This window comes from Topomyia yanbarensis, chromosome 3, assembly GCF_030247195.1.
Source record: "Topomyia yanbarensis strain Yona2022 chromosome 3, ASM3024719v1, whole genome shotgun sequence".
NCBI lineage: Eukaryota > Metazoa > Arthropoda > Insecta > Diptera > Culicidae > Topomyia > Topomyia yanbarensis.
Window position 1 is genome coordinate 290,543,412 of NC_080672.1, and position 17,632 is coordinate 290,561,043.

Genomic DNA, 17,632 nt, shown 5'->3' on the forward strand with positions numbered 1-17,632 from the left:
ACTTTGTATATAACCTCTTAAGCGACACAAACTCGATTTTGAAAATTTTCTCTTAGCTTAGCCCACCCCAAAATTTGTAAACTAGTGTTATTAAATTTGTAAATAAGTCAACCTGGTGCAGATATCTCAATTACCTTTGAATATGCCGTTGACGCGCGAGATGGACAACTTTTCTCTGTGATATAATTGTATAAAATGAATAAGCTGTACTTTGAATCAAATTTTCATTAGTGCACCATGCGCATGACATATCAGGTAAATCGTTGCTCCGATCAGTTATCGGAATCTGTACGGTCATAGATAAATCGTTATCATTTTTGTGTAAAAATGATTTAACCAAGAAACAGTTATACAACTCTAAAATTAATTGAATTCTGTCTCAGTGGACTCTGTCTCAGTTGACTCGTTGACGTCGAGCATCAACGAGTCAACTGAGATCTAAGCCCAAGTCGTTCTGGATATATTTGAACGAGCAGCGAAAAGAAACCGGTTTACCATCTTCTATATCATTTAATGGAGTCGTTGCCGCTGCCAATTTAACTCATCCAGGACAATTCATCACCCAATTTGCGTCGACAACGCTGCCATTCTTGCAGAAAATTCCAAACTTAAATCTAGCTTCCTGGGGCCAGATGGAGTTCTCTATTTTTTTTCTAAAAAAGTGCATAAGCAGGCTTCTTTGACAACTTCGGCGAGTCTTCGTGTTATCACTCACTACTGGAACATTACCTTCCTGCTGGAAAACAGCGCACATATTTCCAGTTCATAAAACAGGAAACAAATCGAACATTGATAATTGTCGGGGAATCTCGTGCTTAAGTACCATATCAAAACTATTCGAGCTGGTTGTTTTAGAACCTATTTTCTTTCACTGCAAACACTACATCGCAGATGACCAACACGGTGCCTAAACGACCAACCTGCTCTCAACGACCAATCTGCTCTCGTTCACAACATATGTACTCTATGAATTCGCTGACGGATTGCTAAACGATGCTATGTATCTGCGGTATTCGACAAAATCAACCATGATATCGCAATAGCAAAGCTGGACAAACTCGATATTCATGGACAACTTCTGCGCTGGTTTCGTTCCTACCTCGATGGAAGGCAACTACTTTAATGACGTCAACATCAAATTACAATTTCACCGACGACATGAAAATGTTTCGACAAATACGGGATAAAATCGATGTCGAGTTTCTTCAGAATAAACTGAAGAGCTTTAGTATGTGGTGTGATCTAAACAGAACGGTTTTAAACCAAAGTAAATGTTCAATGGCTACGTTCACGCGGAAACCCATCCGACTCAGTTTAACTACCATTTATTCGACTCGAGGATTTCAAAATACTCTAACTGCAAGGATCTCGGAGTCATCATGGGTTCGGCACTAACATTGAAACCACATACTTCATACAACGTGGATAAGGCATCAAGACAGTTTGGGTTCATCATCCGAATAGCGAAAACTTCAGGGACGTATGCTGTCTGAAATCGCTTTATTGCGCGTTGGTCCAGTCAACGTTAGGATATTGTTCTGCTGTTTGGAATCCGTACTACCAGAACGGGATTGACAGAATCGAAACTGTCCAACACTGGTTTATACTCTTTGCCCTTCGACATCTCCCATGGTGAAACAGATTCCAACTGCCGAGCTACGAAAACCGTTGCCAGTTAACACACCTCGATACACTCAGTTTCCGGAGGGACTGCTTTTGAGCCTTATTCGTCTTAGACTTACTCTCTGCCAGAGTGGATTGCTCTACAATTCTAGAGCGCCTGAATCTTCAAGCCCGCATTCGAACACTACGTACTAACTTTCTTCTGTGACTACCTTTTAGGAGACTACGTTCGCCACAGCGCTGTGATCAGACTTCAGCTAGTTTTTAATGAAATTGTCACCGGATTTGACTTCCGCAGGACTATAAATAGGATTAAAAACAAATTTTTGTCTATCCTTAAATGTAACTAGGTTAAGAACCACCATTGGGGCCAAGGGGTCTGTTTATGTTTATTATCCTCACCAACAGGCCCCTTGGCCCCAATGGTGGTTGCTTAAACTAATTACATTTTAAAATTGCCAACATTTTCGCTTTTATCGCATTCCGCGTCCGGTTGAAGTCAAAGGCCGTCGCCACACTGTTAAAAATTCGCTGGAGTCCGGCAACAGCGCTCTGGCAACCATAGTTGGTTATCCTGTACGGAACTCGCAGAAGAGAGTTATTACGTAGAGCTCGAACGCGGGCTTGAAGATTCAGACATCCGAGAATTGTAGGGCAATCCACTCCGGCAGAGAGTAAGTCCGAGACGAACAGGGCTCGAGAGCAGTCCCTCCGAATGCTGAGTGTTTTTTATTTATTAACAGATTAAGGCCGAAGTGCCCTGTGCCGTATACAAAAGATTCCTCCATTCCACTCGGTCCATGGCCGCGCGTCGCCAGCCACGCAGTCTGCGAAGGGTCCGCAAATCGTCTTCCACCTGGTCGATCCATCGTGCTCGCTGCGCGCCACGTCTTCTTGTACCGGTCGGATTGCAATTGAGAACCGTTTTCACCGGGCTATTGTCCGACATTCTGGCTACGTGCCCGGCCCACCGTAGTCGTCCGATTTTCGCGGTATGACAGATGGGCGGCTCCCCCAACAGCTGATGCAACTCATGGTTCATTCGCCGTCTCCATGTGCCGTCTTTCATCTGCACTCCACCGTAGATGGAACGCAGCACTTTCCGTTCGAAGACACCAAGTGCGCGTTGGTCCTCCACGAGCATGGTCCAGGTCTCGTGCCCGTAGAGAACTACCGGTCTAATCAGCGTCCTGTAGATGGTCAACTTCGTACGACGGCGAACTCTGTTCGACCGAAGTGTCTTGCGGAGGCCAAAGTAAGCACGATTTCCTGCCACGATGCGTCTACGAATCTCTCTGCTGGTATCATTGTCGTCGGTCACCAGTGAGCCCAAGTACACGAACTCTTCAACCACCTCGATTTCGTCGCCACCGATGCAAACTCGAAGCGGGCGGTTCTCATTCTCTTCTCGTGAACCTCTTCCTATCATGTACTTTGTCTTCGACGTGTTGATGGCAAGTCCGACGCGCTTGGCTTCTCTTTTCAGTCTGATGTAGGCTTCCTCCATCTTCTCAAAGTTTCGTGCAATAATATCAACGTCATCGGCGAAGCCAAGTAGCTAAACGGACTTTGTGAAAATCGTACCACTCGTGTCGATCCCTGCTCTTCTTATTACACCTTCCAGCGCGATGTTGAATAAAAGACACGAGAGACCATCACCTTGCCGTAACCCTCTGCGTGATTCGAAGGGACTCGAGAGCGTCCCTGAGACACGTACTACGCACATCACCTGATCTATCGTCGCCTTCACTAATCGCGTCAGTTTGTCCGGGAATCCGTACTCGTGCATAATCTGCCATAGCTGATCTCGATCGATAGTGTCGTATGCGGCTTTGAAGTCGATGAACAAATGATGTGTGGGCACATTGTACTCGCGGCATTTCTGCAGTACTTGGCGAAGAGCGAACACCTGGTCCGTGGTAGATCGTTCGCTCATGAAACCCGCCTGGTACTGCCCCACGAACTCTCTTGCAATTGGTGATAGTCGACGGCATAGTATTTGGGAGAGTACCTTGTAGGCGGCGTTCAGCAGGGTGATTGCTCGGTAATTACAGTAATCCAGCTTGTCGCCCTTTTTGTAGATAGGACACACGACACCTTCCATCCACTCCTCCGGTAAAATCTCCTCCTCCCAAATCTTGGTAATCACCCAGTACAGCGCTATTTGGTCAACTCCAGCGGCTTTATCTCCTCCTGGATTTCTTGGAGATCCGGAGCCGGTAGTGTAATGTCTTCCGCGCGTGCTCCCAGGTGCGTTACCGTGCCATCATCGTCGTCTGCTGCATCGCCGTTCAGGTGTTCTTCGTAGTGCTGCCGCCATCTCTGGATCACCTCACACTGGTCCGTGAGAAGATTCCCGTTTGTATCTCTGCACATGTCGGCCTGTGGTACGTGGCCCCTGCGCGAGCGGTTCAACTTCTCGTAGAATTTCCGTGTGTCTTTAGCGCGGTACAGCTGCTTCATCGCTTCGCGATCTCGGTCTTCCTGCTGGCGCTTTTTGGTCCGGAAAACCGAGTTCTGCCTGTTTATATCGCGCCTCATTCGCCCTCGTGCTGTGTTGCAGCATTCTCGCCCATGCTGCATTCTTCTCTTCGACTAACTGCTCGCATTCGCCGTCGTACCAGTCGCTTCTTCGGTCCGGGCCCACCGTACCTAGTGCAGTGGCTGCGGTGCTACCTATGGCGGATCGGATATCTCTCCAGCCATCTTCAAGGGCAACTGCGCCTAGCTGCTCTTCCGTTGGTAGTGCCACTTCCAACTGCTGCGCGTATTCTTGAGCCACTCTGCCATCTTGTAGCCGCTCGATGTTTAGCCGCGGCGTTCGGCTTCGACGAGAGCTATGCACTGTCGAAAGTTTTGAGCGCAAGCATACTGCAACCAGGTGGTGGTCCGAATCTATATTCGCACTGCGATAAGTGCGGACGTTTGTGATGTCCGAGAAGAATCTACCGTCGATTAGAACGTGGTCGATTTGATTTTTTGTTACTTGGTCCGGTGATCTCCAGGTGACTTTGTGGATATCTTTGCGAGGGAAGAAGGTGCTTCGGATTACCATTCCACGGGAGGCTGCGAAGTTCACACATCGTTGGCCGTTGTCATTTGATACGGAATGCAGGCCTTAGGCCCGATCACCGGTCTGTACATTGCATCCCTTCCTACCTGTACGTTCATGTCGCCGATGACAATTTTCACGTCTCGCAGAGGGCAACCGTCGTATGTTTGCTCCAGCTGCATGTAGAACGCTTCTTTCTCGTCGTCGGGTCTCCCTTCGTGTGGGCAGTGCACGTTGATGATGCTGTAGTTGAAGAAACGGCCTTTGAATGCTGAGTGTATCGAGGTGTATTAGCTGGCAACGGTTTTCATAGCTCGGCAGCTGAAATCTGTTTCGCCATGGAAGATGCCGAAGAGCGAAGCGTATGAACCTGCGTTGAACAGCCTTGATTCTGTCAATCCCGTTCTGGTGGTACGGATTCCAAATAGCAGAACAATATACTAACGTTGAGCGCACCAACGCGCAATAAAGCGATTTAAGACAATATACGTTCCTGAAGTTTCTCGCTATTCGGAAGATGAACCCAAGCTGTCGTGACGCCTTATCCACGATGTATGAAGTATGTGGTTTTAACGTTAGTGCCGAATCCATGATAACTCCGAGATCTTTGATGTTAGAGTGTCTTGGAATGCTCGAGCCGAAGAAATGGTAGTTAAACTGAGTCGGATGGCGTTTTCCCGTGAACGGCTCGGGGTTAAAACCATTCTGTTTAGATCACACCACGTACTAAAGCTGTCCAGCTGTTGGTGTTGATACAACAAGTAAACAAATATGCAACCCTTTCTAGTATCCAATATAATGTTTTCTGATCTGCCTGTGAATTACGATGATGGGATCAAGTCTCCCCGGGATCAAGTTTCCTCAGACTCTCATACATTATAAGTCAATACGCTATGGACGTCAGTAGAGTAAGGTGGGGTAAAAGTGCGGGTGGGGCAAAAGTGCGCATAGGACTTTTAGAAGCACACAAGCGCTAGAACCTGGCAACTCTGAATGGATTTAGTGTATCATTAAGTCAACTAATCGCACATATGAGCATGAAAGGTTTGAATATATTGGCTTGAAATTAAGGGAGAAGGACTATTTTTCGATGATTTGATATTATTTTTTGAATTTTGGGAATCATAAATTGGCTGTTTGAATAAATCAGGATCTATAAAACTACAGTACCCTAAAAATCTTCAATATATGGTTCGTTGCGAGATATATTTGATTTGATGAAAAAAAAATCAGTAATTTTCGTAACAATTGAATAAGTTAAAAAACTGACAGTGGGGTAAAAGTGCACATAGCATATCCGCCCCAAATCAAAAGAAGCGAGTGAAGCTTTTTATATAAAAATTGAACTAATTCTTCCATGATTTAAAGAAGGGACCAGCATCTTCAATAACTGCGAGCTCACCGGTCAAATCACGACTGATATGAGCGGTTTAGAAACAAAAGCATCAGAATAACTGGTTCCAAGGAAAAATATAGAGTGCCGACAGCTCAGAGTAATTAAAAAAGAACCAAAAAACTATGAATATGTAAATAAAGATGTATTTCCAATATAAATAGCATATTCGCAAGAATTCTTGTAGTGATCTACCCAACTATAACAAATAATGATGTTATCAGGGGTGACAGTTTGATCATGAACCACATTGTCTAAAAGATGACACATCCAAGTTTTTTCAACATAATGGAAAACTGAACAACATCAACCGAGGCAGAGGGAGGGGTACTTTTTAGTAATGAAGGAAGAGTAAGAGGGGATGGATATCCTAAAATTGATCAGTTTAATTTATGGGCGGAAAAAAATCGGCTATATTAGCTGTGTGCACTATTGCCCCGTGCTATACGCACTCTTGCCCCGACCATGGGGCAAAAGTGCGCATTTGAGTATTCATAAGAAAATAACTATTTCTCGGATTACAAGCAAAACCAAGAGATATCTAGTATTACGTTTTGAAGATGTGTGATGACAGTATTAATTTGTAATCATACCGATTTTCTAGTGCTTTTCTACCAATAGTTATTTTTACGAAAACTGTTAGGTGCGCACTTTTGCCCCACCTTACTCTATAGCGTATTGACTTATAATGTAGGTCAGTGCCATAAAATTTTGATCCATGGATCGCAAGCAGAGCCGTAGCGTGGTCTTCTGGCGCCCTTGGCGGAGTGTCAGTTTTACACCCCTGTGGTATTTACTTTGGGTTTATTTTTCAGTTCGACCTTTAAACAATAATTTGCGTACATGTAAATATTTATGAAATCGACGATAGGTGTATGGAGGCGACAGACAGGGCATCTGTTCAGAAGACTGTATATTAGGGTGCCAATGGCATGTATGGGAAATAGAAGACCATCGAATTTAATCACTACAGCATTAGCACCTCGAAAAAAAGCTCTGCAACATTTTAACTCTATGCCAAATGTTTTAGAAATGCATGAAACAGCGGTTCCTGTATCTTCTCGTATAAAAATTATACTGACAAAAGTTGCCTTTCTAGTAGGGGAAAGAAAGTAACAGTGGAACTATGAAAACGTATTGTTTTCATAGTTCCACTGTTACCCTCTTTCCCCTACTTTTAGATTTTAAGCTGAAATTTTGAAATAAAAATTAAGAAATAGCTTTTTTTTGAATTGACACCAAATTTCGACATTTCATGGATTTCTTAAGCAATTGGCATACAAAAAAAAACAAATAAAAACTGCAACTCAAGTCCTTGTATCATAAAAGCATTTTTTACAACATTACACCAGATCTCGACGCTTAATGACATTGTTTTTGGATTGCGCTCAAATTTTGCATGGGAAATTTTTTTCGACCAGATATATTGGCATTCTGCAGTATATCAAGTATACTGAGGACACAATTTTAGGAACTTTTAACTGGTTGGTGGATTATTGATTAGAGTGGAAATCAATAGATTTGAATTGCCAGGGCCAGTGCCGTATCGGCATTCCAGTTATCCATACAGCACCCACCCATCTTTCTGCACAGGCAAGTGAACCAAAGATGCCTTTATGATCTATCGCTGACTATGATTTTCACATATTCTTCGTTCCAGTTTCTAAGAAAATAAGTTGCATCCAGTTACATATCGTGTGAAGATAGATGACCATATTATTCATTTATTCGGACTTATCTTTCAAATTATATCCCCCATGATCTGTCTCTTTCTTCATACTCTAGTTTTCACGTTGCATCTGGCTCTAGGCCCGTTCCTAAACTAACTCTCCTTAAATGACCCAAATGATCCTAAAATAGATGTCGAATAATTGAACTGGGGTCGACCATATCCGATCTTCTTTCGGATCTACTAAGTATTCTAATAGAAATATTCAGCTATGCCAGATATATGGAAGGTTTGCTTAGATAAGCTCAGAATTGTAATATTTTGTCTAAAGCAAACATTACAAAATTACATTGCTGGCGACAAGACTTTTATATAGAACTAATGCGTTTACATACCCGCTCACAAAGTTGAAATCGATGGTGTAGTTATCGATTCGAACTTGATATGCGTGGATCTACGAAAGGACGGAATTGGCTGTTCCAAAAACGCCTTGCTCCAGTGAGCGAAGATTTTGAATGGCAATTGCATCGGACGAGACAAAATGGTGTGTCACTTCAAACTAGTGTTGGGTGACCTTTGGCGAGACTACTTTGCGTCTTCTTCGATAAGGATCGTCTGCATGATCGGTTGTTTGTACCGCGCGTCATGCATGCAGTATTGCACTAATTACAAGCGAATGGGTCTTTGTAGCAAAAATTCCTGTTCTCTCTTGAGGCCATCAATTTTCTCCCTTGAGAGGCTGTAATTATACCAGTAAGAGGAAGCTCTGCCACGAATCCGAAGCTAACAGCACCTGGTCTTAGACATGTGAGAAGAAACAAGGAATAACGCTTCCAGGAACACCGAAAATCTTATGTGATATTTCAACCAGAGATTCAACATAGTGCGGGATTGGAGCTAGGTTGGGGATGTTGGGACCTGGCAACGGGTATTGCGGAACTCCTGCCGGCATCGAGCAGATTTCAATTTTCACGGTACGGCATGAGATTATTTTGTCGATGATAATTAGTCTAGCTTATTCTACGAGGTATGCTAAAAAAGCTTTAAAAAGGTGCTGCTTTACTGCCCATGATCACATTTTCCCCTCGTCTCTACGAGCGGAAGAAGTTTGCAATAATTTTCGCTATTTTTGTTGAAATTTAAAATCATTGTCTTGTTCGTTGTTTATTCTGAACTAGCAGAACCGCGGCGTAGTCTTCTGGCGCCTTTGATAGAGTCTCAGTTATGTGCCTTTTTGCTGTCTACTTTGTTTTTCTTTTTAGTTACACTTTCGAACAATAATTTTGTGTGTACCTGGGAATGATGCTCCTATCCTGACTTATTTTATGACTCAACCTCACTTATTTTATAAAACAGGCCAAGATTTTAGCGCCCCCAAGGTTGGCGCTCTTGGCCAACCGCACGGTACGGCTCTGATCGAAAGTGATCAAAACGTTTCTGGTTCCAATCGGTCAACTTTCCGAGGAAGCACGAGAGTTTCGGAACAAAGATTGTTCGGTCGATATAGAAGTGGACACATCAAAAAATCATCTCGAGTTATAGCCAACGAAGATCGTTTTAAGCGATTCCTTTGTTTGCTGATCGCGTAGTAACAGGTCTTCGAAAACTACCTAAAACAACGATTAAATCGCTTTCAGTTGATGGAACGACTATGCTGATGTATGACGACGAAGGCGATAACTCATCAGACAATGCCAAGTCAGCCGAGCCAGCAGAGGAAAACTAGTTTATCATTATCCCAATAAATTTCTGTTTGATTAAGCTATACTGAGATAAGCACCAAAATAATTTTCTGAGAGCACCAAAATAATTTTTCATGCGAAAATTTATTTTTAGATCATTTGTCATTAATCATTAAAATAAATAGATGTTTGCCACTTCCCTTTCTATTCTATTCTACAATTTATACTATGTATAATATTATACAGCATATCAGTAACTCGATTCTAATAATATTAAGATAAGCGAAATTAACTGAAACTTTGAATTGTATTCATCTACATTGCATATTTCTGCGGCTGCAGGCTTACGCGGAATAATCAAGATAGAATGGAGAAGCATGGTTTCGCATAGCAAATGCAGCCATATGTCACAACAAGGTACCGAAATCATCCACCCTCGCGAAAGCACTTCTTATACGGCTGACATACCAACACCGTGGGGTTCTCTTTGCAAGTCCTTTTGTTTTCGAAGCTCCCGTGTTGGAGCATTATCGTATGACTACTAGTGAGAGAGCACTTTCTTATGAACTTCAACGCGAAGAGAGCGAGAGAACGGACGAGAACATCGATGGAAAACTTTAGGCATTTTCATTTTCATTCACTTTGGGTGAATTGGTCAATCGATATGTGTGTAATATTCGGTCGATTAGGGTGTTTTACATTAAGAATTTTTTCACTGCGTTAGAATCGACGAAAAATGTGAATTCTAGGAACTTTCGTGTTTGATTATATAAAAGCTGAACAAGAAAATATTGGATATTTCATATCGGGAAAAGCTTTACCTTTCTCCCTTATAATGGAAGTGTGTGTAAAAATCGGGTTGTGAAAATGGAAAGGAAAGGAAATTTTTTATCTGTTATTGATTAGAGTGCAGTTTGAGACACGGGTATATATCGGAATTGTTCTTAACGGATCGTGACCTGCGAATGTTATTGGATTAATATTCTCTGCCAGTTTCACAAGGAGAGTAGTGTACCAGAACTTACGTTCTAAAGTTTTTTCCTCATTTCTGACAGCAATAGTAGGCTGTAAAATAGCACAAAATGCAGCCTCCTCCACGGAAAGTAAGCTGCCGATTCAACAACCACCTTCAAAATTTATCGTGCTACATCTTTCATCGAAACTTTTTATATCAATTGTAGGGAAATTATACAAAATTTCTGAAGAATCTACACTCGGAACAATTAGCCAAGCTTGCACTAAAAAATCAAAATGAGTGCGAACTCCTTGAGGACATCCGCCAGTTTACGCTCAAGCGTTCGGCTATCGAAAAGTCGTACAGCGAAGCACTATTGAAAATCTCATCGGCATATCTCAACAAGAAACAAGCCTGCATACCAGAAATTAAAATGGATGGAGCTGAAGAGAAATGGTAAATATACGTTTCGATACTTACATTTGATTATGTTTTTTGAGTTAGAAGGAGAACCGACAGTTGGACAGCTTGATAAGGGAAATTAAAGCTTAGAAATTCTGCTCGATCAATGAAAGTTATTTACTCACCTTTGTTATAAACAAAAAAACTGCAAGCGACAGCCCTATGGAGCTGCACGAGCTGTTGGACTATGACTACACTACTAAATGTACAATACATTCAGAATATTTCATTTGTTGGTATACTTGGATATATAATAGTAATAGTTTAAGTATGATGCACTTGTTGATCAAAATTCCAATTAGTGTAAAAAAAATTTTCCGCCTAAGTGACAGTTAACATTAAATACTGATGCTCATGGTTTTTCAACAAAAATTACTTTTAACGTGCTACATTTTTTGACATGTTTGTTTTTCTATGAACATTACACTTTAGAATTAGCCCGCTGATGCTTATTACACGCAATTTTCCTACAGCTAGGCTCAAATTTAGGGTTACCAACCTAAATTCCATATTTTAAAGGACATGTCTTTAATTTCGACGACTTTGGGGTGTGTTCTTTATTTTATTTCACATGTCCTTTATTTTAGTCTCAAACCTAGACATATTTCAAACGATCAAGTTAATCCCGGGAAATTTTTTTTTCAATCCTCATTTTTATCCTTCCAGTGTTTTTTGTCAATAAAGATACTTACCCACGTATACCCTTCGTGACTCAAAAATCCTTCGAAATGAATAAAGTCGGCTTCACTTAAAATTCGAACGCATTATTTATTTTATAGCAGCCTCGAGCTATTTGTACAGCGTACTGAATCGTCTTTCCTGTATTCTTTAACATCCGCTTGATAACATACAATACTTTTCGATTAGGCGAAATTGCGATCAGTTGGGTGGATAAATATCCTTGTGTACGAAATCCACTTTATTGTCCAGGTGCCACTGTTTTACCTCTCGGCTGTAGTGAAAACTTCCCAAATCTAGCCTTAACTTCATTGAGCCTTCATGAATTAATACATTTCTCCAAGAACTCTCGCTTATTGAGCTTCGAGTCTATAGTTTTTTTTGAGAATGAAAAACTATTTTGAGTCTGCAGAATTAATGAGGTGTCCGAATTCTAAGTGCAAAACGATTAAACATTTCATTAAACATTTCCTTAATTTGCTCTCAACCAATTTGATAACCTTATCAAATTGCAAGGCTGCTCTCGAGATGTGAAATAAGGAAAACCTCACTATATATTGCTCTGGTATTGGTACGTGCAACGACATATAGACTGATTTGCTTCTTTGACTCGATTAAGAATGCTACTGAACTATTTCTTTAGTTCCTCGGCGTATAATTGATGATATGCGTGTAAACTGGTATCAACATTTTTGCTTCATATAATCACCAAATTTTTGATGGCTAATATCGCGAGCCAATGCGTTGAATAAAAATATTTTACAGAATATAGACCCCATTCCAACCAACAACTTAAAATGGGTAGATAGTAAGAATAGGGTTGAATAGGGCTTATACAAACCAAACAGTTGTGATTACAGTAAAACGGGAAAATATTGATCGCCTTTTCAAAAGTGTTTCAAATAACTTCCTTAATCGAGTAGATGTACAGGGTCCAGCAATTAAAGTAGGGGAGACCGGGGTTAGTTGGCGGTGTTTTCAATTTTCATTTTTTACGGTAGATCTTGCAAAATAGAAAACGTTGCATGAAAGGGCAGACTGTTGGAAACATCTCTGAATTTTATGAAAATGTTTGATACGTTGTCTTCATTTCTAGAGACAAAAATATGTGACGCGGAAAAGCCGCCAACTTACCCAAGCCCCGGGGTAAGTTGGCGGTATGTATGGGGTAAGTTGGCGGAATTCAAGAAAACAAGCAATCGAATGGAAATTCGATTACATCAGTGGTCCTTATGAAATGTGCCGATTGTCATTTCAATAAACCTGTATATTATTCGACACTTTTCATTATATGTCAGTCTCAATACCCCGTTATTTTTACTTCAACGCGTACTACATATTCGAAGACATAGTTTCGAAATTCTTCAGACAATTGGCCGAAAAAATTGTCCCCTGCATTGACGAGAGATACAAGAAAAAAATTCTCTTACTTTGAGGATTTAAAAATTACTTTTGTGTATGGATAGGTGTAATATCTATACTGATACTGAAAGCTCTTTTCACGCACTATCGAAAAATATAATCATTCAGGGAAACCACCTTAAATTACACAAAATATTTAAAATCAAGAAAATTTACAAAGTATACTCTAAAACACAATATCGCCCACAGCTTCTACAAAACAAAATGTTTTGCAACAAAAACACATTGGATAATGCGTTTCATATTACTTGAGGTCACAACGAGAAACAGCGCGTTATGTTTAATAGAAACGGAGAAAAGGATTCCGCTAACTTACCCAACCGCCAACTAGCCCCGGGCTCTCTTACTCCATAAACATGAGCACAAAAGTATAGTAGAACATTTTTTTATTTCAAATCAAGTGTCAAATCCACTTGAGAATAGTTATTGAGTCAATTCATGTTTTTTTTGTCAGGTAACCTTAGGGTCATTCGCCTCTTTTTCGGGTTAGAGAAAACTCTTTAGAAAAATTTCTAACCCAGGTGAGCTGCGTACAAGGCAATCGATTTACCAACTACGCTATGCTCGTCCCTAGTCAATTCATGATACTATAGTAGGATGCAACCATTTGACAGCAAATCAAAACCTAAGAACATATTGAAAGTTGCCTGCGGTGAACTTCTAAAACTTGAATCCATTCAGCCACAAAATATTTTCAGAACTTCTAGCTTTTCATGTTTAGGATCAATTGGGTGAAGATCTGTCTGTGATTTAGACATGATTAAAATACAGTATTTAAAGTGCATGTTTTTCACTATGTTAAAAAAAGAAAATGGCAATAATAAATACATAACTTTTTTGGGTTTATGTTCAGTCTCTGCTCCCATAATTCTGTACACTACCAAAATCCGGTAGCAGCTGAGTAGAGAGGAGCGATATTCTACATCAGCGATTCTGAAGTGTAGAAAAGAAACAGAATGGATCGAAGGGGTTGGGTTGCCGCGGGAAGGATAATGTGTTGATCTCTTGCTTAGAATCGTGTCTCTAATTGGAAAGGGAGGAATTCTAGTTCTGGCTGTTGGGCGAGTTTTTAACAATATTCATTATCTCATTCCACACCTTCATTACACTAGTTTACAGCATTCCTGAACTCAATAAGCTGATGGTCATTTTCAATTTAATTTTTTGAGGAGTTTTGAAACTATTCTGATTATTAATCAACAAAATTTATCGGTACTATTGTTTATTTGGTGCCCCTTAACATTCTCTATAACTTGTTACTTGACACTTTATCCCTATCTTTTTTTCATTTCGCTGCTATTTAATAGTTATCACAACATGACCTGATCACAAATGTTTTTGCATGCGAAACGATGTGATAAAAATGATTTTGCGTCAAAACAAAAAGAGATGATTGAATGGAGTCAACATAGAATTGTAGAACTTGCTGAGACGCATTATTCCCATAATAATAATGTTTATTATTTACTATTTTAAGAAAATTAACGAAAATGCTAATAATAACATTAACTTTAACTAATTTACTTCTAAAACAATGCTAAATTCACTTAACTGAAAGCTATTAATACATTTTTCGCTGTAAAATTTTCTTGGCTTTCGAATGAAAAGAAAAAAGTGCAATAAGTGCCATACTTTCTCAATTAGAGATAGCAATAGTAAAAATGAGATAAAAATATCCAAGTTCAATAACCCAGACACATGAAAACATAAGATACGTGTATCATATTAAAGAACAAATTAAGACTAACAATATGAATTATTAAAATGATGATGTTAACTTTTTTCCTTTTTTATTTCGACTATGTTAGTCACATTTTCTTTTTTACGATTTAACGACATTCAATTAGCTAGAGATTACTGGGTAGGGAAAGTTATGAAACTTAGAGCCATAGTACTCAAGTGAGAGCAAGGATGTTAAGTAAACAGATCGGAAAACTAGAAGTGGCAGGGTCATTAGAACAGGCTTAATATCGTGCGGGCTTAATTTTTGCCTTCTGATAATGAGGGTCGAGCTTAGGCAGAATAACTACGAATCACCCGAGATGATGTTAACTATTAAAATTTTGGAGAAAAGAACGAAACTTTGATCAAAACCGTGAAATTTCAAATACATTTTTTTGAAAAGGTTACTTAAACTCATTAGCTGAAACATGTGAGGGAATCACTCTATGGGAAATTTCATCACCGTCCCAATGGATCTGAAAGATTTGAAATACAAAGTATACTTTTTGAATTAGAGGTATTTTATAACAAATATGTTTTTAACATAAAAAGTTCAATAACTTGGTAACGGTTGAGATTTGATGGTAGAACGTTTTTTTTCTCCAAATATGACAGTCAATGATCCCTCGAGAGGTTCTTAACCATGAACCAAACACCCTGTATGTATCTCGGTTTGGATAAACGCAATACTTAGTAACCGCATTCTTTGCATATCACTAAGACAGACAGAGATACGGAAGTTGAGTATTTGCGGTTGTCCTCAGGGTGGCGTTCGATCACCTTTGTTATGGAACCTGGTTGCCGATGGCTTGTTGAAGAAACCCAATGAGCTTGGATTTCCAACCTACGGGTTTGCTGGCGATTACCAAATACTAATTACTTGCATCGGAACAATGTTTGACTTCATGCAACAAGCATTAAGAGCTGTCGAACAATTTAAACCCAAACAAAACTTCAACGGAAGAAGCCAAGAAGCGAACAACAACCGGGGTACGCCCCTTGTAGTTCTTTGATTCTGAGCTGCTGTGTGCAGATCAAGTCAAATACGTTGGAGTTATATTAGATTTTAAACTTAATAGGTCTGCTTACACTGAGTTCAGAGTTAAAAAAAAGCGTGCATGGCCATTCGTGCAGAGCAGACGAACTTTTGGAAAGACCTGGATTCTCAAACCTAAATACATCTATTGGATTCACACGACAATTGTACGTCAAATACTGTCTTAAAGATGCCTTGTGTGGTGTCAGAGGGGAGAGTTGATGACGGTTCAATCGAAGCTAAACCATCTGCAAAGAATGGCGCTGATGGCGTTGAATGGCGCTTTCACCACAACTCCGACTGCTGCTAAATATCAAGCCATTACACATACACCTCAAACAAGAAGCACTATCATGTGCATACAAACTGCAGGTTACTGGGCTTGGGAACAATAATCATGCTGACCCTGCTACCAGTCATACACGACTGTGGTCACAAATGATTACATGGGGTGAAGATATTCTAGCTCCCAGCGATATTACACTGACATGTAGTTTTTCTTACAGAACATTCCATGTGAAGATTCCCTCCCGAGAGGAATGAATGTCTGGCTATATGGAGAGACAACAAAAAACGCAAGTGGTTTGTTACACTGACGGTTCTTTGATGGAGGGACGTGCTGGTGCTGGTGTCTACTGTCGTGAAATGAGATTGGAACAATCTCACTCGCTAGGTAGATACTGTACTGTATTCCAAGCAGAAATCTTCGCGATTATGTGTGGGGTACAATCGGCCCTTCAACAGAGCTTGTTCGGCAAAGTTATAAACTTCTGCTCCGATACTCAGGCTACAACCAAGACCCTTACCTCAGACAAACCACGGTTCAAGAAAGTGATCGCGTGCCGAACCCAAATCGAAAAGCTAAGCATTATCAACACTATCTGCCTTGTCTAGGTGCACGGACATTATCTACCTTGTCTGGGTGCACGGACGGTATTACTGTAAATGAATGGGCTGATGAATTGACTAGGGAAGGTGCAGCGATTGACTTCATTGGTTCTGAGCCCACCCTACAAATTTTGACAAGTTGGATAAGAGAAAAAATATGGTCCTGGGGTTCGCCTGAGTACCGCAATTATTGGAGAAATCTACAAACGTGCCGTCAAACAAAGGCATTTCTAGAACAACCGTGCCCAGTAGTTTCGAAAAATATCCTGCATTTTTCGAAACATCACTGCGGCATGCTGACCAAGGTTTTAATCGGCCACTGTAAACTCAATTATCACATGGCAACTACTCACGCGCTGAGACATTTTCATGTGATCTTTGTGAATTCTACTGCCGAACCTCAGCAGTAGCGCAATTGCGATTTCGAGTTTTCGGCCGTCCTTACATAGACAACACCGCGTCTGGACGACTGAAATTCAGAGACATACTAAAGTTTCTTATCCAATACGGTATAGAGGTTTAGGCTTACTCGCAGGAGATTTGAACTACTCCTGAGTTTAACTTACCTGCTGTATGTAGTGATACACGACACTTCAATATACTAAAATACATCGCCTAGGACATCTAAGTGTGACTATAAAATATCCTACATCCTTCAAATCCGTCTGAGGTTCAGACTTTAAGGTTTTAAACCTAAAATAAGTCTCTTTCGACGTCCAAATAATTTTAGAAAACGAACTTTCAGATATTATAGGAAGAAAAATTAATTATTAGTTTTATAATACGTGACACTACGTACTGTGTAGTACCACACCTATCTACGAATTCGTATGGTTTATCTACCACGCATTGTATAAAACATAGTTGAACAGGTAGAGATTCAAGATATGAACTTTTAGATTTTTTTTTGATTTACAACCAATGTCGAATCCTAAGAGTGTTATATTCTTTACGGCACGTTCAAATATTACATGCACTATTGCATATCAATCATTCGATGACTTATTACCTCACTGCGCTTGAAATTATTGTTATTGGAAGTCTTTAATA

General features: G+C 40.4%; 1 protein-coding gene across 1 annotated transcript in view; it reads left to right on the forward strand.

Moving 5' to 3' along the window:
• Window positions 1-10,001: 10,001 nt before the first annotated feature.
• Window positions 10,002-17,632, forward strand: part of LOC131694048 (protein nervous wreck) — a 29,376-nt gene continuing 21,745 nt past the window's right edge. Inside the window, exons 1-2 of the mRNA XM_058982403.1 lie at window positions 10,002-10,522; window positions 10,601-10,830. Of these exons, the coding sequence (XP_058838386.1) occupies window positions 10,502-10,522; window positions 10,601-10,830 (251 nt within the window). The 5' untranslated portion in view covers window positions 10,002-10,501. The remainder of the gene's footprint in view (window positions 10,523-10,600; window positions 10,831-17,632) is intronic.